This window comes from Nansenia antarctica, assembly GCF_963989245.1.
Source record: "Nansenia antarctica genome assembly, chromosome: 1".
NCBI classification, from domain to species: Eukaryota; Metazoa; Chordata; class Actinopteri; order Argentiniformes; family Microstomatidae; genus Nansenia; species Nansenia antarctica.
In genome coordinates, this window is record NC_137674.1 from 18,113,854 (window position 1) to 18,135,143 (window position 21,290).

Genomic DNA, 21,290 nt, shown 5'->3' on the forward strand with positions numbered 1-21,290 from the left:
TGTAAGGAGCTGTGTGGTTATCTGAATCAGTCTGTAAGGAGCTGTGTGGTTATCTGAATCAGTCTGTAAGGAGCTGTGTGCTTATCTGAATCAGTCTGTAAGGAGCTGTGTGGTTATCTGTGTGTTATCTAAGCCAGATGTGGGTACCTGTGTGTTTTCTCCTCCTCCCACATTGACGGGCGGATCTCTTCCAGCGGCTGCAGGTGTATGAGGTCCACTGGGCCGCGGCGCGCACCGCCCCGGACACAGACGTCCTAGAGATCTGAGAGATCTGAGGGGCCACGGCGCGCTTCGACTGTAGCGACAAACACGAACCACAACACACACCACAGGCACAACACACACCACAGACACAATACACACCACAGGCACAATACACACCACAGACACAATACACACCACAGACACAACACACAACACACACCACAGACACAATACACACCACAGGCACAATACACACCACAGACACAATACACACCACAGACACAACACACAACACACACCACAGACACAATACACACCACAGACACAACACACACCACAGACAGACACCACCATAGACACTGAAACGCTTAGGCTGGAAAAACACATCTCCTAAAGATCTGAAGAATAACATCCAATACAAAGCTTGACAAACACATGACACCAGAATCCTTTTTGAAATCACCTGAAATAAGACACTTATTACACAAAAAAGCAACAGAACACTTAATGCCTGACAAGTCTCTCTCTCTCTCTCTCTCTCTCTCTCTCTCTCTCTCTCTCTCTCTCTCTCTCTCTCTCTCTCTCTCTCTCTCTCTCTCTCTCTCTCTCTCTCTCTCTCTCTCTCTCTCTCTCTCTCTCTCTCTCTCTCTCTCTCTCTCTCTCTCTCTCTCTCTCTCTCTCTCTCTCTCTCTCTCTCTCTCTCTCTCTCTCTCTCTCTCTCTCTCTCTCTCTCTCTCTCTCTCTCTCTCTCTCTCTCTCTCTCTCTCTCTCTCTCTCTCTCTCTCTCTCTCTCTCTCTCTCTCTCTCTCTCTCTCTCTCTCTCTCTCTCTCTCTCTCTCTCTCTCTCTCCTCACCTCACCTGCTTTGATACTCCATCAGTCATCTCCATCTCCAACCCTGGGTTGTCCCGGCCTGAACTGACCAGGTCCAGTCTCTTCATCCTGCGGCGGTCCCGGCCCAGAGGTCTTCCAGTCTCTCAGGACAGAACCACTACTAATCACTGCTGCATTTGATGATTCTCTCACTGAAAGCTGCTGTCAGTCAGAACACAGGTCATCAGAACATTCCAGTCCGCTAAAGCCTTAATGTACTTTTAACAGTAGATGATTTATCTTGTTGTTGTTGTTATGGATATTTGTAAGCAATGTGATGTCTGTATGTAATGTTTATAATTGTCTGTATGTATATAATGTTGATAATTCGTGAGCTTAGAATTATAAGGTTCTATCTCCGTTTAGGGTACTTCAGAGATATTGAGCGTCAAAGTTTTTGAAAAATTCAACTTTTAAAAAATAACACCACACAGGCATTAATAAACACCTAATGGATCAGATTATGTAAAAAACAAAATGTTGACCAAAAATGGAGATAGAACCTTATAATTCTAACGTCACGAATTGTTCATGGTTGATGTTTGTGTCGGACCCCAGGAAGACTAGCTGATGTCATGCTGTTACCTAACGGGGATCCTAATAAACAAAACGAAACAAAGTGATCCAGGCGAATGATGAGTGACAAAACGAAACAATAAGGAGGAGCACTTGCAGGGCTTCACATACCCTCTGACAAACAAACAAGATCACAGCAAAATATGAACTATGATAAATGGTTGTAGGAGTGTATCTCCAAAACCCAAGGTAAACAACAGAAGCCATGAACAAAAATAAATACCACGGCACTCAATTTGGTGAAGAAGGTTAAAACGCCATTATCGGGCAGCTTACCACCGAGAGACGAGGGGTGGATTGTTTTCAGTCAGATATCGGCGAAGGACAAAGTGTTTTCCTTTATGCCATTTGTTGACTAGTGAGCTAATGCTGAGTGCAGCTTTGTATATCACCATGTCCTTGTTACACAACAGTCTGAACAACCTTTATCTCAAAAGTCGAGAGTCTCACAGCAAACATCTTTCTCTAACAATGTTTAACTGCATTGGAGTGTATGCAAGCTGTTAAGACACCAGCTGTAGGATAAACGTGTGGACATGTTTATGGCGTCCTTATCTGCGGAAGGTGTGCTCAGGGTGGATGGTTTAAAGGCTGTTTTTAGAGTACAGGTAATCACATGTACACACACTGGCTGACAATCACTTCACTTCACTCCAGGGACAGTAGGTCCTGGATATTAAGGGGTAACCAGGCCCCGGTTGAAGTACCATGCGAACCGAGTGAGAAGGGGAGGACATTGCGGGTGGGGTAGCGTGCACGGCAGGGTGGGGTAGCGTGCACGGCAGGACTGTGAACTCAGGCCAGGGGGAGTCCGGTGCAGGTCCCACGTTAGCGTGCCTCCACTCACAAGGGGCGCTAAAAGAATGATGTTACGAAATATTGTATGAAAATAATAGTATCAGAAAAGGGATAGTTGAGTAAAGCGCCCCGGAGCAACTGGTCCAGGCAGAGTGCTCCCTGGCTTGGTATCACTCAAATATCACTTGCAAACTTTGTAATTTTTATTTTCTTACTATGCTCCTCTAGCTGTATTTTTAAATAATGTATGTAAAGCACTTTGAATTGCCCCTGTTGTATGAAATGTGCTATACAAATAAACTTGCCTTGCCTTGCTTAGATTAGGTATTGTGATAGTCTTATCATGTAGTTGTACTTTAATCTGAGGCCCCTATCAACACATGGCATCACTGAGCATGATTGGGTCGAGCAGATCATTGATTGTCAGGACAGGGTTGCCTGTATGATAGAATCAGAAGAAGAGCAGTGTCTTGGAGAGGATGTCCTCCTCAATGGAAAGGGCAGTGGTAAACCCTTGTGGTGTCGTGGCTGGGTATTTAGAACGTCACTTGTGTGGGGGGGTTAAGACCGTGTTATTGAATGGTTTATCTGTTGACTTCTTACATTTGTTTCTCTTCTTTTATTGTATTTTATCTTGACCTTCCTTTTACTGTTTGCTTTTATATTCATTTTATGCTTGTCTATGCTTTTATATTCACTTTATGTTTTTATCTCCCTGTTGTAAAGCACCTTGAGCTGCATTTCTTAAAGCTTCACTTACTTACTTACTTACGATGGTCTCGCATGTGTGCCAGAGACCCCTTTCTGAGGGGATTGTAGTGTTTAAGATGGCTAACAGCCGTGGAAAGGTAAATGGTAAATGGACTGCACTTATATAGCGCCTCTATCCAAAGCAGCCTTTGGATAGAGGCGGCCTCTCATTCACCCATTCACCCACAGCCAGCACCCATTCACACACACACATTCACACACCAATGGCTGCAAGCTACCATGCAAGGCGCCGGCCGGCCCGCTCACTGGGAGCAATTTGGGGTTCAGTGTCTTGCCCAAGGACACTTCGACATGTGGCCAGCCGGGGCTCGAACCGCCGATCTGCCAACCTTGTTGCGATCATTAGACAGCGGCTCTACCTCCTGAGCCACAGCCGCCCCCCTAACGTGAAGGTAAATGATGTCACCACTGGAGAGTCTCTGAGAGGTCAGGTCACACAGCTTTATTGAGTCTTTTAAACGCGGGAGGTGATGGGTTCCAGTCCCTGTGTGGCAGCGTCACATCCTGCTGTTGTTGTGTTCGTTCCATCAGTCAGCCGAACCAGTGGTTCCCCATGCAGTCTCTGTTCCACTCCACGCGACACAGCCAGCACCACTCGAACCTACACTGGGCGCGCGGACACACCATGTGCATGCAGCCACCTGGAAACACAGCACAGGAACACAACATAGCGTAACATAGCTAGTACAGAAGCTAACAGGAACGGCTAGGCCTAGGATTACAGGGGGGGGGGGGAAGGTATATGAAAAGAAAAGAGCGCAATATGAAAACGGGACAGAGAGAGGGGTAGAGTGAGAGAGAGTGGATAGAGAGAGAGAGTGGTTAACGAGAGAGTGGGTAGTGAGAGAGAGAGAGAGAGTGGGTACAGTGAGAGAGAGGGGGTAGAGTGAGAGTGGGTAGAGTGAGAGAGAGTGGGCAGAGTGAGAGAGAGAGTGGGTAGAGTGAGAGAGAGTGGGCAGAGTGAGAGAGAGTGGTTAGTGAGAGAGGGGGTAGAGTGAGAGAGTGGGTAGAGTGAGAGAGAGTGGGCAGAGTGAGAGAGAGAGTGGGTAGAGTGAGAGAGAGTGGGTAGAGTGAGAGAGGAGAGAGTGGGTAGAGTGAGAGAGAGTGGGCAGAGTGAGAGAGAGAGGGGGTAGAGTGAGAGAGTGGGTAGAGTGAGAGAGGAGAGAGTGGGTAGAGTGAGAGAGTGGGTCGAGTGAGAGAGCACCTCACCGTTCTTCTCCACGGGGATCTTGCACTGCGGACAGGGACGGGTGGTGTCGTCGATGGTCTCTCGGGAGGCCTGCTCCCACCGAGCCCGAAGAGCCGCCTCCTCATCCACCACATACCCCTGAGACCCCGGAGGGGAGACAGAGAGACATACTTCAGAATCAGAAGTAATATCATACTATGAACTAATACATCTTCATATAAAACACTTTATCTCGGCTACACCGACAGGACAGGTTCGAGAAATCGATGGGAGGAACTAAGTCGATCGAAAGAGGGTCGGTTAAAGATGAAAGCCACCTTGTGGTGAAACTGTAATACACGGTGCCTTACTCACCAGTAAACCCATCTTCTTCTACAGATGACTACAGATCTCCTTCTACAGATGACTGTATATTATTGTCCTGTTTCCGTTTGAGTCCCTCTCCAGTATTTACAGACTGGCCTTGGCTCAGATGCTAACAGATGCTAACAGATGCTAACACATGCTAACACATGCTAACACATGCTAACACATGCTAACAGATGCTAACTCAGATTGATTGGGTTACCTGCAGAGCCCCTCCCGAGGTTGGCGTTGACCTCACTCGACACCCCCCCTGGTGGAACTCCTCCTTGCAGTCCCGACAGAAGACAAACTGCGGGAAGACACGTTATCAGTCAACACCACCCCTTCAGAGGGCGCTTAAGAGGCGTAGCACACTAAGGCGGCGCATACTAGATTATCACAAAGGTGCCCGGATAGATTCCAGCCATCGACATTATCCTGCCTGTCATCCCCCTTCTGTCTCACCCATCCTTCCTGTCATCCCCCCTCTGTCTCTCACCCATCCTTCCTGTCATCCCTCCTCTGTCTCTCACCCATCCTTCCTGTCATCCCTCCTCTGTCTCTCACCCATCCTTCCTGTCATCCCCCCTCTGTCTCACCCATCCTTCCTGTCATCCCCCCTCTGTCTCTCACCCATCCTTCCTGTCATCCCCCCTCTGTCTCACCCATCCTTCCTGTCATCCCCCCTCTGTCTCTCACCCATCCTGCCTGTCAGCCCCCCTCGGTCTCACCCATCCTTCCTGTCATCCCTCCTCTGTCTCTCACCCATCCTGCCTGTCATCCCTCCTCTGTCTCTCACCCATCCTTCCTGTCATCCCTCCTCTGTCTCTCACCCATCCTTCCTGTCATCCCCCCTCTGTCTCTCACCCATCCTTCCCGTCATCCCCCCTCTGTCTCACCCATCCTGCCTGTCATCCCTCCTCTGTCTCTCACCCATCCTGCCTGTCATCCCTCCTCTGTCTCTCACCCATCCTTCCTGTCATCCCTCCTCTGTCTCACCCATCCTTCCTGTCATCCCCCCTCTGTCTCTCACCCATCCTGCCTGTCATCCCTCCTCTGTCTCTCACCCATCCTGCCTGTCATCCCCCCTCTGTCTCTCACCCATCCTGCCTGTCATCCCTCCTCTGTCTCACCCATCCTGCCTGTCATCCCCCCTCTGTCTCACCCATCCTGCCTGTCATCCCTCCTCTGTCTCTCACCCATCCTTCCTGTCACCCCCCCTCTGTCTCTCACCCATCCTGCCTGTCACCCCTCCTCTGTCTCTCACCCATCCTTCCTGTCACCCCCCCTCTGTCTCTCACCCATCCTGCCTGTCACCCCTCCTCTGTCTCTCACCCATCCTGCCTGTCATCCCTCCTCTGTCTCTCACCCATCCTTCCTGTCTCTCACCCATCCTTCCTGTCATCCCCCCTCTGTCTCTCACCCATCCTTCCTGTCATCCCCCCTCTGTCTCTCACCCATCCTTCCTGTCATCCCTCCTCTGTCTCTCACCCATCCTTCCTGTCATCCCTCCTCTGTCTCTCACCCATCCTTCCTGTCATCCCCCCTCTGTCTCTCACCCATCCTGCCTGTCATCCCTCCTCTGTCTCTCACCCATCCTGCCTGTCATCCCTCCTCTGTCTCTCACCCATCCTGCCTGTCATCCCCCCTCTGTCTCTCACCCATCCTTCCTGTCATCCCTCCTCTGTCTCACCCATCCTGCCTGTCATCCCTCCTCTGTCTCTCACTCATCCTTCCTGTCATCCCTCCTCTGTCTCTCACCCATCCTTCCTGTCATCCCTCCTCTGTCTCACCCATCCTTCCTGTCATCCCTCCTCTGTCTCTCACCCATCCTTCCTGTCATCCCTCCTCTGTCTCTCACCCATCCTTCCTGTCATCCCTCCTCTGTCTCTCACCCATCCTTCCTGTCATCCCCCCTCTGTCTCTCACCCATCCTGCCTGTCATCCCTCCTCTGTCTCTCACCCATCCTGCCTGTCATCCCCCCTCTGTCTCTCACCCATCCTGCCTGTCATCCCTCCTCTGTCTCTCACCCATCCTTCCTGTCATCCCCCCTCTGTCTCTCACCCATCCTGCCTGTCATCCCTCCTCTGTCTCTCACCCATCCTTCCTGTCATCCCCCCTCTGTCTCTCACCCATCCTGCCTGTCATCCCTCCTCTGTCTCTCACCCATCCTTCCTGTCATCCCCCCTCTGTCTCTCACCCATCCTTCCTGTCATACCCCCTCTGTCTCTCACCCATCCTTCCTGTCATCCCCCCTCTGTCTCACCCATCCTTCCTGTCATCCCCCCTCTGTCTCTCACCCATCCTTCCTGTCATCCCTCCTCTGTCTCTCACCCATCCTTCCTGTCATCCCCCCTCTGTCTCTCACCCATCCTTCCTGTCATCCCTCCTCTGTCTCTCACCCATCCTGCCTGTCATCCCTCCTCTGTCTCTCATCCATCCTTCCTGTCATCCCCCCTCTGTCTCACCCATCCTGCCTGTCATCCCCCCTCTGTCTCTCACCCATCCTGCCTGTCATCCCTCCTCTGTCTCTCACCCATCCTTCCTGTCATCCCCCCTCTGTCTCTCACCCATCCTGCCTGTCATCCCTCCTCTGTCTCACCCATCCTGCCTGTCATCCCTCCTCTGTCTCTCACCCATCCTTCCTGTCATCCCCCCTCTGTCTCTCACCCATCCTGCCTGTCATCCCCCCTCTGTCTCTCACCCATCCTTCCTGTCATCCCTCCTCTGTCTCTCACCCATCCTGCCTGTCATCCCCCCTCTGTCTCACCCATCCTGCCTGTCATCCCCCCTCTGTCTCACCCAATGAAAGAGCTACACAGAACTAGAAGATGTCTTGAGGCAGGAGTGTGCCTCAGCCATTAAGAGTGAGTGTGGGTGCCAGATATGTTCCTGATTTATCCAGCTCTTTTGTTGTTGTCGTCAATGACCAATGCAGACACAGATTTGACCACATGGCTAGTGAAGGGCTGCATATCAAATGGACTGCACTTATATAGCACCTTTATCCAAAGCGCTTTACAACGGCCTCTCATTCACCCATTCACACACCAATGGCGGCAAGCTACCATGCAAGGCGCCGGCCCGCTCACTGGGAGCAATTTGGGGTTCAGTGTCTTTGGGGTTCAACCTTGCGATCATTAAACGGCAGCTCTACCTCCTGCGCCACAGCTGCCTTCCTGTCATCCCCCCTCTGTCTCACCCATCCTTCCTGTCATCCCCCCTCTGTCTCACCCATCCTTCCTGTCATCCCTCCTCTGTCTCACCCATCCTTCCTGTCATCCCCCCTCTGTCTCTCACCCATCCTGCCTGTCATCCCTCCTCTGTCTCTCACCCATCCTTCCTGTCATCCCCCCTCTGTCTCTCACCCATCCTTCCTGTCCATCTCTACAGTCTCTGGGCATTTCTGGATTTCTGGATAGCATTTCCGGCTATACAGGTATATATATAGTAAGTATTTGACTATAATCACTCGTGCGTTTTAATATAATATTGATGAGATTATATTATAATTGTATCAAACCAAGAAAAAAAAAGAATAAGAAAAAAACCGTTGCCGTCCGGAAAAACAAATGCCGTCCGAGGGAGGACGCTGGCGTTGCTTGTTCGCCGCTTCTCCGCCCGAAATCTAGATATACTTGCAGTATCCAGAGTAGATTGTCCTACAAAGACACTTAGATTTAGATTTAGTCATCTAAAAATGAATTAGACCCCTATACTTTATTTTATTTCTTTCAGTTTGTAAACCGTCTTTGAGTGTCTAGAAAAGTGCTATATAAGTCTAATGTATTATTATTATTATTATTATTATTATTATTATATCTAAAACATTTTTTACATTCAGTCTGAATACTACATTTACTCTCCATTCACCAAGGTGTGTGTGCATGGTTTCCCTGACAGCAACATGTACAAGTTCCAAAAACAGACACTTGGTGGCGCCATCACTCTACACTCCCCCTATTCCAGTATAAACAACAGATCATGTGTGAAGCTGATACACACAGGCCTGCGCCCTCCTCCCACCAGAGATTAGGGGGGCTGCTTTTTGTATTTTTAGCTCGACTGTGTCTATTGAAGCGCAACAGTGAGTTTTGCACATCATCAAAGAGGGCTGGAGAGTTTCGAAAAGTAGAGCGTCTTGTTTTTTTTGTTTTTTATAATTCGTCTATCAGTTTTTTAAATGTATTATTATTTATCATTTTTTAAGAGTGACAGATAGCAGGCCTCCTCTGAAGGTCTGGGTGACAGACGGCTCTTTGTTTCGCTAACTTTGTTTCCTGTACGGAGCTGTCTGTGTATGAGACGGGAGGGGGGGTGGGGGGGGCGCTTCTGGCAGACGCTTTCTTCCTCCTCCTTCTCCATCTCCCCACCTCCTCCTCTCGTGTTCTTCCCCCTCTCCTATGAGCCTTCATCATCAACTTCAGCAGAAAACTCCTTCCGTGTCGAAGTGTTCTGTGATGAGGAGGAGGAGGAGGAGGAGGAGGAGCAGGAGAGGAGGAGGAGGATGATGATGATGATGAGGATGAGGAGGAGGAGAATGAGGAGGAGGCGGAAGAGGAGGATGATGATGATGAGGAGGAGGAGGAGGAGGAGGATGATGATGAGGATGATGATGATGAGGAGGAGGAGGAGGAGGAGGAGGAGGAGGAGGAGGAGGAGGAAGAGGAGGAGGAGGAGGAGAATGATGATGATGCGCAGGAACAATAAGCAGTGAGTCTTCTCGGTACTCCATACTGTCACGCCGTAGTGTGCTGTCACACACACACACACACATGCACATGCACACACCCCATAGGCTATTGTCTCTCTCACACACACACACACACACACACACACACACACACACACACACACACACACACACCATAGTCTAGTGTCACACACAAACACATGCAAGCACCCCATAGTCTAGTGTCACACACACACACACGCGCACACATCCCATAGTCTACTGTCACTCGCACGCACGCACGCATGCACCCCCCCCCCCCCCCATAGTCTACTGTCACACGCACGCCCACACGACCGCTCGAGCGTGGAAGACACATGAGTGTGTGGACCAGGGGTTGCAGCGGGGGCTCCAGTGGCTGATAAACCCATTTCCCCTCGCCTCCCTCCGCTGATCACAGCAGCACGGATCACAGCCCTCAGACAGACCCCTCCCTGGGAGAGGACAAACACACACACACCGCTGAACCAGCAACACCCTCGGGGACCGCCAGAGACAATTAGAAAACACAAACACAAGTAAGCTAAGGCATTAGGAAGAAGACACACACACACACGCACGCACAGGTGTGTGTGTGTGCGTGCGTGTGAGGTTTAACTAATGTGTATCAAAGTCATCCCTTCTGCCCTCCACAGACGCGCGTGTGTTTTTTTCTCTCTCTCTCTCTCTCTCTCTCTCTCTCTCTCTCTCTCTCTCTCTCTCTCTCTCTCTCTCTCTCTCTCTCTCTCTCCCCCTCTCTCTCCCTCTCCCTTTCCATCTCTCTCTCTCTCCCTCTCCCTTTCCATCTCTCTCTCTCTCCCTCTCTCTCCCTCTCTTTCTCTCCCTCTCTCTCTTCCTCTCTCTCCCCCTCCCTCTCTCTCTCTCTCTCATACAAGAAGACAGACAAGACAAAGACCACACACACACACACACATCTGTTATCTATAACACACAGATTGACACATAGGACCCAAACACACACACAGAGCAGCATCTCAATATTGTATTTCTCTCTCTCTCACACACACACACACACACACACACACACACACACACACACACACACACACACACACAGTCCCAGTCACCCTGCTGTAAGTCCAGCCAGAGGTTCTTAAAACCTTCTCACGAAAACACAACAAGAGAGTAAATAAAAAGGGGGAGGCGGTCTGTAAGAACATCTAGCAGAGGCCCTGAGCCCCTCTCAACCCCCATGACGACAAACACTATCAGGGGGGTGACAGGCCCTCCTCCCTCCCTCTCATAGTAGCACACTGACACCTATAAACACTTATCTACCTCCCCCAGACCTCTAGATGGACTGCTACACACACACACACACACACACACACACACACACCAAATCAGCCTCCTTTTCTTTCGATCCCTTCCCCTGACGGGCCAAGCGGGCATTGTGAACTCTTACGTTGAAGTATGCTTTTGTTTTGAACCATACAGAGACACATTTCTCTGCCCACCCTTGTTATTGTAACTGCCAATGTAATAGACCCTCTCTCTCCTCTCCTCTCCTCTCCTTGTTATTAGAACTATCAGGCTACACAGTGTGTACACACACACACACACACACACACACACACACACACACACACACACACACACACACACACACACACATACAGAAAGGGAGATGAGAGACATGATCTCTGTGTGGTTCTGACTTTTATTCTGAAAAATGTAAATAAATGTCAACGTTGTTGAAAATCAATGACACTCTCGCTAGTCAAGCCAAAACACTGCAATGCAATGGATTCAGTGAGTAATCCCCACTACTCTACACTAACTAGGTAGTAGTAGGGCATTACTCACCGAATCCATTGCATTGCAGTGTTTTGGCTCGACTAGCAGAGTGTGTCATTGATTTTCAACAACGTTGACATTTATTTACGTTTTTCAGAATAGAAGTCTGTTCGCCAAATGTACAGTTCATAAGCTTGCCTCGTGTTCAAGAAAAAAATCTAAATAACTAACATACACTTTGTGTACGCATGTGTAGGCTTTGTTAGCATCTCAAGTCTCTCAAGTTTTGACTTAGAAACCACATCTGAAAACGGTTACGAGAAGAACCAAGCGCTAGCTAGATCATCTGAAAAGAAAACCTACAATGAGCTGTAAACCGGTTAGACAAAGCTTAAATGACGGACATGAACCAGGAGTATGTTATCAACCATCTTCAGAGCTCTGTTCTGCTTCCCCGTAATGATGATGTCTACGTTTGCAAACATGCAATCAGTCAGCACTAATGGGTGGTGAACTACAACCTAATCTTTAATCGACTGGCTAATTAGAGAACATCATGCAAATTGTGTCATAATTGCATATTAATTGTGCTATGATTGCGTTCGGTTCACATTCAAATGCCGGGGAGCAGAGAGGGGGGCGTTGCCGAGGGAAACATCCATCCGAGGGAACAGATAGGTAGGGGTCAAGGGTCAAAGGAAGGTCAGCCTCTCTAGTCACTGGACAATACTGTCAGAACCATAGCCACTACGTTAGGCTGGCCAGAATCAGTTTGGAACATCATAATAAAACGTTTTCAGACTTCATCAGGCCTCAGGTGTAGGTACTCTGTAACCTGACCTGAACCATCCTTTTTTTTTCTTCTTCCTGAAGAGGGGGCAGTCCCACTCATTTTTTTTTCTTTTTATTGACAGATACAGTAGAGATTTTAACAGGAAGGATGGGTGAGAGAGAGAGAAGGGATGACATGCAGGATATGTCCGCAGCCGGAATCGAACTGGGAACCCTGCGGTTACATGGTCGACGCTTAACCCGTTACGCCACCTCAGCGCCCCACCATCCTTCTTGAGGATGACTGTGGTTTGCACCCTGCAGTGAAGCGTCTGTAGCCTGGCTGGTGATGTGTTCTACGGACGCTAGTCTCTGACACATTGACGTCTACCTCCTGCAGAGTGTTCCTGATGGATTCCGATTTTTTCGCTCACATGTGGCTCAGATCTGTAATGTAACATGTAGGTGTAACCAGTAAAAAAGCACATTGAATCTGATATTCTCAGATCTGATTCAGGCGTCATTCTCAAGCCGGCCTCTATCAGATTAGAATCGGATATGTGTCATTTCGACTGCAGGTCGCATATAACTCTCAATTTCCGATTTGCACGTCATTGAAAATACGACGTCTTCGCATTTTGATGACGTTTGACGTGAATTTGACGGCACAAGTCACAACAGCTGTTCAGAGGTGAGGCGTGACACTAGTGAAGCTGGGTCAGGAGTCAGGACAGTGGACAAAAGTCCAGGTGTCGTGTCTTTTAAGCCTTTGGGGCGAAGAGACAAATAAGTATGAGCGAAAAACAATTGTTGGACTTTCTGAAGCGACTTGCTGAAGGTGTGTGCATTTATGAAGGTATGTTCACGTGTGCATGCGTGCGTGTGTGTGTGTGTGTGTGTGTGTGTGTGTGTGTGTGCGTGCACGCGTCAGTGATATGGCAGTCTCACCCCACAGCCCAGCCCATTGCTCTGCTCACACTGCACCCTCCTGGCGTCCTCCTCAGGCAGCAGACCTGCTCCACAGCCAGGCGCAGGGCACAGCAGCCCCCCCATCTGCAGCACACACTCCTCCGCTGCGTACGACTGGTAGCGCTCATACTGAGAGAGAGAAAGAGAGAGAAAGAGAGAGATAGACTTCATTATTCACTTCATAGATTTACTACACGAAGAAAACCAGTGCTAAAACCAGAGAACCCCACAGGGAGAACGCTGCTCAAAACCGCTATGAATCAGGGTTTCCGTTAACCGGTAATTATCGGTCTTTGTCCGGTAAATTTAGTTGAAGTCCGACAAATTGAAAACTCGTCGGACATAAATGTCCGGTGAAAATAATTCCCTCTAACCATTTTCAGCTGAGCACCAAACACACACACACGACACTGCCCGAGAGAGAAGGACCCGCCCCCTTTAGTTAGCCTATAGGCTAACTCCCCTTTAGTTAGCCTATAGGCTAACTAAAGGGGGCGGGTCCTTCTCTCTCGGGCTGTGTTGTGTGTGTGTTTGGTGCTCAGCTGAAAATGGTGTCCCGAAGCGGAGCGCTTTAACTTTATCGCACAATAACAAGGATAACAAACGAAACGGACAACATTTACACTAAGATGGAGACAAACTTCAGCGATATGATCTAACAGCCGGTCTTCAGGACGACATACAGACCCGTATGAGCTTACAGGGCTATCCCCTATCTATCTGAGAAAAGGCATAGCCTAGGCTGTAACATCGAACGGAAATTAGCCTATACGCATTGCAAGTTAATTTAAAGCCTATTTATTTTCAAAGAGTGTTATTCTATTTTATTGTATCTGATAAAAGGCATATGAACGGAAATTAGGCTAGCCGTGTCACGCCAGAAGCCTACATGCTTGCACTGTTACTGTTCAATAAAATGTTATACATCTAGACATTGTGGTATTTCTTTATATACGTATCCCAGACTGCCTATCAATTGTTTCTCAATAAACAGTTATGTTCTCCCCATTGTCATACTCCCGAGCTAAACGAAATGCCTTCCCAACCAGCGAGACCTGGTTATAGAAATGACGTTGTTTTATTGATTTTAAAAAAAGGGTAAAACTGGAAAGAGAAAATAGAAAACTCACATTAATCCCAAACAATTTAACAAACTTCAGTTAACGTAATGTGGAGTCCGTTCATTGATCGATGCTGTCTGTTCAGTTCCCAGTGAGGCGCCCGTTCAGCGCTGGATTTGACGCATGGCATAGCGCGCATGCGTCAAATCATGTTATATTATTATATATTATATAGCTCGCATCTAATCGTATCGGATGAGAAATAGACATTAAATGGCATATATAGGCCGCTACACAACAGTAATCACCGCGACAAACAGCTATATTAGATTTGGAAGAAAAAAATATGATTTTGAAAAAAAAAAAAATATTATATTTTAATATGATGACCGGAATATATCACGTTTGTCCGGTAAATCGAATTCTTCCCGGACACGATGTCCGACGGCAAATTTTTCTAACGGAAACCCTGCTATGAATACTGACCTACTAGACCTGACTGACACCAGGCTCTACCCAGAACCACCGGCTAGAGCAGCTCACAACTCCCCCCCGTGCAAGGCAGAAAAAGAACAGAGCAGGAACACAGACTTACACTGGACAGACAGACAGACAGAGAGACAGACAGAGAGATCAGCCGGCAGAGAGTGTGCCAAACATACGTAGGATAACTAGACAGATAACGAGGAGAGGAACAGGGAGTGTAGTAACGTCCTACGGCCAACAGGGGCCGCCAGATAGGGAGGCACCAAGGAGTCACAGAGGAAATGGCGACCCCAACCGTAACACACACACACACACACACACACACGCACACACACACACACACGCACACACACACACGCACACACACGCACACACACACACACACACACACACAGCCACACAAACACGGACTCTCTCCGCATTACAGCCGGACTCACGCTGTTGCTATGCTAATTCTGCTACAAACTTGTGACAAGGCCAACTGCCTTCAATAATGAACGCCTCTCTCACACATCTGCATAAAAACCCACCTCTGGGAAGGATTTAACTGTCAGGTTCAGACCACTTAAGCTTTCACAATCGAGCGTCTGACTGAGCAATGGATTCACAGGGGCCCGCGGAGTTCATTATGCATTTGATACACAGCCAAACCGATGACTCATGCATACATAATTAAATAACTGTTTGATTTGTCTATTAATAATGACCAACTTGGTATGAGAGGGGCTGAAGAATGTAAATAAAGGTTAAAGTCACAATCCATCATTTGGGAAGCTGTTCATTTGAATATGTACAGTAGACATTTAGGATATAATGTCCGTTGATTCTTGAAGAATATTACTTACAAGATGCTTCATGACCTTACTCCATCATAAGCCAAAATATTAGGCTGTTTCACTCCAATGTTTACAGACAACAGGAAGATAAACAAATGCTGTACAGATTGCTTGGTTTGAACTTCAGCAGATCGTCTTGACCATGTCTACATGCCTAAATGCATTGAGTTGCTGCCACGTGATTGGCTGATTCGATATTTGCTTTAACAGGGCAGTTGAAAAGATGTACCTAATAAAGTGGCCGGTGAGTGTAATCTAGTAGAGCGTGGCGTTGAAGAGGACGAGATGATCACCTCTGCGGTCCCCTCCGAGGGAGAGGTGTTGAGAGGGGGTGGGACGGAGGGAGGGAGCAGGGAGGTGTCCCTCCTCTGGGGAGTTAGTTAGTTGGTGATTGGGCAGCGTGTCGGGGTACCAGATGCAGCAATTAAGGAGCTGTCGGATACGATGATTCGACAGAGGGACTGGGGAAATATTCCCCCACGAGTCCTGAGTGAGACAGACAGAATGGCTGGGGGGGGGTGGGTGGAGCTGGGTGTTATGTGAGGTGTGGGGAGGAAGTCTCGGACTCACCTGTTCTTCACCGAGGACTCTGAAGTGATGCACCTCCTGGATGAGAGAGTCTGGACAGCCAGCTGGGGGGAGAGAGCAGGATGGAGGGCCGGGGGGGAGAGAGGGGGAGAGACAATGAGAGGGGGAGAGAAAGAGGGGATGAAAACAGAAAAGACAGAGAAAGAGGGAGACGGAGAGACAGAGAGAAGAGGGTATTTAGTCGTGAGGTCTCTTACGACAATAATCCACCATGTTGAGATAAAAAACAAACACTTGACAGATTTGCATGTGTCTACACGAAAAAGAACAAAAATAAACATAAACCACTTCGAGAGGCACAATGTCCACCACAGGTGGGTGGACGACAGACAGAGGGACGAGGTGGGTGGACGACAGACAGACGGACGAGGAGGCTTATCAGAACAGCCTAGACAGTTCCAGGAGGAGGAGGGAGAGTAGAGGAGAACAGTAATGGGATGTCGGGTCAGAAAGGCCCCTCATAGGAACGCCTCAATCCTCTCTGATGGAGAGACGGGCCTCACCTTTGAATCTACGTATGATAATCACACACGAGAAATTGGCTAACACTGAATGTGTGTGTGTGTGTGTGTGTGTGTGTGTGTGTGTATGTGTGTGTATGTGTGAGCGTGTGTGTGTGTGTGTGACCCCACAAGCCTTTGAATCTACGTATTATAATCACACACTAGAAATTGGCTAACACTGAATGTGTGTGAGTGTGTGCGTGCGCGTGCACGCGTATATGTGTGTGTGTGTGTGTGTGTTTGTGTGTGTGTGTGTGTGTGTGCGTGCGTGCGTGTGTGTGACCCCACAAGCGTGTGTGAGTCATCTCTCTTCTTTAACAAGCATGGTGGTATAATAACACCTGTCCCATCCGCAGGTAAATTGTAGACTTTGGACCTGAGGCTTCTCCTGGGAATGACAGCAATTATCCCCACCGAAGCTAATGACCGCTCCCCCCCCCCCTCCCCCCAAAACTACTTCACAGAGGGGAAACTACTTCACAGCAGCTTACAGGGGGATTTGGCGGCATGTGGAAAGATGTTTATTCTGCATTCGTACGAATGAACGCAAAACTTCTGCCTCTATTGAACATCACCATGGGAGGCAAAGTGTCGTTTCAGAAGTGAAGATGGGGAGAAGGGCTGTTCCGTGGATCGCAATGAGCCCTCCTCCGATTCTCTACCACCACCAGCCTCCGCTGACCTGCAGGAATCGCTATCTGAAGGATAGTTGCTCTGATCTGACGTCAGTTGCTCTGGTGACAGCTCTGGTCTGGGGGAATGGCAACCAGTCCAGGCCAGATGGACACTAGTCTCTAGCCACAGCCGGCTGTATCTGATCATACATGGTCTGTTCCAGTCTGGCCAGAGAGACCACAGGTGTCCACTGACACAGGTGTAGAAAGACGCTGGGGCAAAACTCTCAAGCCTCTGCTGTTGGTTCCTCTGAGTCTCTCTGGGTCGGGCTCCAGGACAGGTTGGGAGATGGACAGGTTGGAAGATGGACAGGTTGGAAGATGGACAGGTTGGAAGATGGACAGCTGTGGACAGGTTGGAAGATGGACAGGTTGGAAGATGGACAGGTTGGAAGATGGACAGGTTGGAAGATGGACAGCTGTGGACAGGTTGGAAGATGGACAGGTTGGAAGATGGACAGCTGTGTCTCCTTATTTCTCCTGATTTATTTTCAGCCCCTGCCCCCCTCCCCCCAAGAGGCTTTTGTCTTTTGCCAGGCCGCTAATGCAAATAAGAATGAGTTCTTATTGGCCTGCCTGGTTAAATAAAGGTTAAATTAGAAAAAAGAGTCTCTCTATCTCTATAGTCTTAAATATTTTCAAGGCAAGGGACGTCTTAAATATTTTCATAAAGTCAAGTCTTAAATATGTTCAAGGCAAGGGACTCAGTGGTACAAAGTCCTTAAGGCAGTGGAACCTAAATTTCGGTTTAGGAGATTAGGGGATTAAGTGTTTTTAAATGTTTTATCTATTTACTTACATTTGTTCTCTTCTTTTATTGTATTTTATCTTTACCTTCTTTTTATCTACTTCCCCTGCTTTTATATTCATTTTATTATGCTTGTACTGTATATGTTTTTATATTCACTTTATGTTTTGATCCCTGTTGTAAAGCACTTTGAGCTGCATTTCTTGTATGAAAGGTGCTATATAAATACAGCTTTACTTACTTACTATACCCCCAGATGACAGCAGTCTCTCTCTCCCTCTATACCCCCAGATGACAGCAGTCTCTCTCTCTATATATATATATCCCAGATGGTAGCAGTCTCTCTCTCTATAGTACCAGATGGTCGCAGTGGCCAAGGGCCCTGCGTCTGTAACGTACCTGCACACTCCTCACCACCCATCAGCAGAATCCTGCTGCTGGCTGTTTACGGACGTCCCAGACCAGATGTGTGGTGGTCTAGAGAGCAGGCCAGATGATATCTCAGCCAAAGCTGCATAACAGTGCTCAATCTGCTCAGTGTGTGAATGAAGGTGTGGTGGAGGTGGGGGTGGGGTGATGACAAAAAGAGAAGGAAACCAACACGGATGTACATGGCGTGTATCGCCCGCGCTCCATCCAGCTTCTGAGGGGTCGACCAATCAGGTGAAGTTGAGCTCGTCGCTGCCGCACCTCTCGCCTCTCCCTGTGTTTGCATCGCAGCTCTGCAAATTTGGCAATTTTTGACTAAAAGATTATTGGAATCATCCAGAAATTACATTTATAACAAACCAGTAGAAAAATCCTAATATTTATTTTAATTTTATGATAAAAAAAAAAAAGCTATTTTCATTGGAGTATGACACCGCACGTCTCTGCTTAATAGTGGCTATAAGTATGAGGAAGAACTATACTCTACTAACTAACCGCATAATTGTATTGATCCATCTATTCTTGCCTATCTATCATCTGTCATCTATCTATCTTACTGTATAGTCTGCTCTTATCTATCTATCATCTATCTATCTTCCTGTATAGCCTGCTCTTATCTGTCTGTCATCTATCTATCTTACTGTACAGCCTGCTCTTATCTATCTGTCATCTATCTATCTTACTGTACAGCCTGCTCTTATCTGTCTGTCATCTATCTATCTTACTGTACAGCCTGCTCTTATCTGTCTGTCATCTATCTATCTTACTGTACAGCCTGCTCTTATCTATCTGTCATCTTCATCCATCCTACTATCTCACTTTCTTTCAACTACAGTTAGGTCATGTTCTCACATGAAAGTCTGAATCATGACCCGGAGCAAGTGGATGAGTTCGCAACATTTAATTATTTCTCTGATTTGCGTTCTCACAGCCCATCATACGCAATCGAAGCAACAGACGTGGTAGTTGATTGGTCAGCCTCGAGCAGCGTTCTCACCAAAAGCGAAGTGATAGATGTTTCTAACCGGAACAAAACCACCCTTTTCAAGCGGAGCATCCGACGGGTGTTTGCTCCGGGAGCGACGTTCTCACAGCTCCAAACGACGCAGAGCAAAGCGAACTTTATCCTAAACTCCGATTCCAAGTGAAGCAAATGTTCTAGTGAGAACACACCCTTAGACTTGCACACACAGTCAGGCTCTGCAGGCTTCAGCATGCTAATGTTGCATGGCAACGGTCTCACAGTTCTTATGCAAATCCCTCAGACGAAAGCTAATCACACAAGGCCTAGCCAGGAGGGGACAGTTCGGAGGGGAGGAATGTAAAAAAAAAAAAAAAAAAAGGAAGGAAGGAAAAAGAAACAGACTTTTGTCTAAATGTAATTGAAGATACAGACAGTGGCAGGGAGAGAGTGACATGATGTTGCCATGGTGATGTGGTGACATAGGAGGTGAACTTGCAGAATGAAAATGAAAGAAAGAGAGACCGTGAGAGAGCGATAGACAGTCATGTCAGACCAAGACAACACTGCATCGTGAAACTGTGGAAACAAGACAGTGAAACTGAGAAACTGAAACACTAAGAGATGGGGAGAGAGGGATACTGTAGTCTGAGCTATGTTTCGAAGACACTTCAACTAAAAGCAATGAGGTCATAGGTCAAATAAGGATTCAGAAACCTGCATCATAATATTGCATCATTCTAATCTAGACTCGTTCAGTGAGGTTCATTCTTCCAGTCAAACAAAAGGACAACAAGTTAAGAAGCGGATCAGCTTCTCTCAGTTGCCTTGCCTGTGGTTTAACCACTGAGGCTCAATAGTGGTTATCGATTGCTTCATACCAGAGTGTAAATTGCTCCTTAAGATGTCAGTATTGAGCTTGTATGGCTGAGGAGTGTGAATGGAAGAAGAACAGAAGTGCAATATGGTCAAGGTCAAGATTAGCCTGTAATATCAGTAGATGGTACTTGAACAAAAAATAGGACAACAAGTTGGCTATAAAGTAAGTCACTCTCTCTCTCTCTCTCTCTCTCTCTCTCTCTCTCTCTCTCTCTCTCTCTCTCTCTCTCTCTCTCTCTCTCTCTCTCTCTCTCTCTCTCTCTCTCTCTCTCTCTCTCTCTCTCTCTCTCTCTCTCTCTCTCTCTCTCTCTCTCTCTCTCTCTCTCTCTCTCTCTCTCTCTCTCTCTCTCTCTCTCTCTCTCTCTCTCTCTCTCTCTCTCTCTCTCCCTCTCTCTCCCTCTCTCTCCCTCTCTCTCCCTCTCCCTCTCCCTCTCTCTCTCTCACGTAACCAAGCTGTCTAAACATTTAAGACCCATCATGATTTCTGTATATATAAAAAATAAAAAAACTTCAAAATAACAACATTTTTTTGGGTAACTGTAAATGTTTCAATCTCAAATCGTTGCTCCTCTGCTGTTCGGATCGAGACACGCACTGACACGCCGCATAATGACCCCGCTGTGATTGTTCTAGCTTAATTTAGCAATTCCTCTCTGTTAATTACCATTCCCAGTGTGTTTCCCGGGGAGGGGGGTCTGATGCATGAGGAACCCCCGTCGGAGTGCACAGCTGTTGCTACAGGGCTTATGTAATGTTTTGGAAAATATCCGCTAAGACTTTGGGGCCTGGGGCTGGTTGCTGGTTGCTCCGAGGAGGAGTCTGTAGTAGATCTGTTCTCCTCCTCCTCCTCCTCTCTGGATGCTCTGAGGATTCCTGATCGGATGTCGACACAATCCTCCCCATATCAGTCGAATATCTCCCCATATCGTGTCCTCACACACACACAACCATGATCTGGCTACTGACCTGCACTTAAAAACAAGGAGGACGACAAACATGATTGACGTCTTGATTACGACACTGCGGAGTGTCTATCTGTATGGCGGCGTTAATCAATCAATTAAGGACACAGACAGAGTCCTGGTGAAGGTTATGCCCCCCTGCCAACTGTGCGTGCGTGTCTCCGGGTCGAGGCAGAGAGATACAGATCCCTCTCATTA

General features: G+C 48.0%; 1 protein-coding gene across 1 annotated transcript in view; it reads right to left on the reverse strand.

Moving 5' to 3' along the window:
* Positions 1 to 3,701: 3,701 nt before the first annotated feature.
* Positions 3,702 to 21,290, reverse strand: part of prkn (parkin RBR E3 ubiquitin protein ligase) — a 65,278-nt gene continuing 47,689 nt past the window's right edge. The window contains exons 8-12 of the mRNA XM_080540814.1: positions 15,919 to 15,980; positions 12,945 to 13,094; positions 4,979 to 5,065; positions 4,431 to 4,548; positions 3,702 to 3,862 (exon numbers count right to left, since the gene is read on the reverse strand). Of these exons, the coding sequence (XP_080396940.1) occupies positions 3,753 to 3,862; positions 4,431 to 4,548; positions 4,979 to 5,065; positions 12,945 to 13,094; positions 15,919 to 15,980 (527 nt within the window). The 3' untranslated portion in view covers positions 3,702 to 3,752. The remainder of the gene's footprint in view (positions 3,863 to 4,430; positions 4,549 to 4,978; positions 5,066 to 12,944; positions 13,095 to 15,918; positions 15,981 to 21,290) is intronic.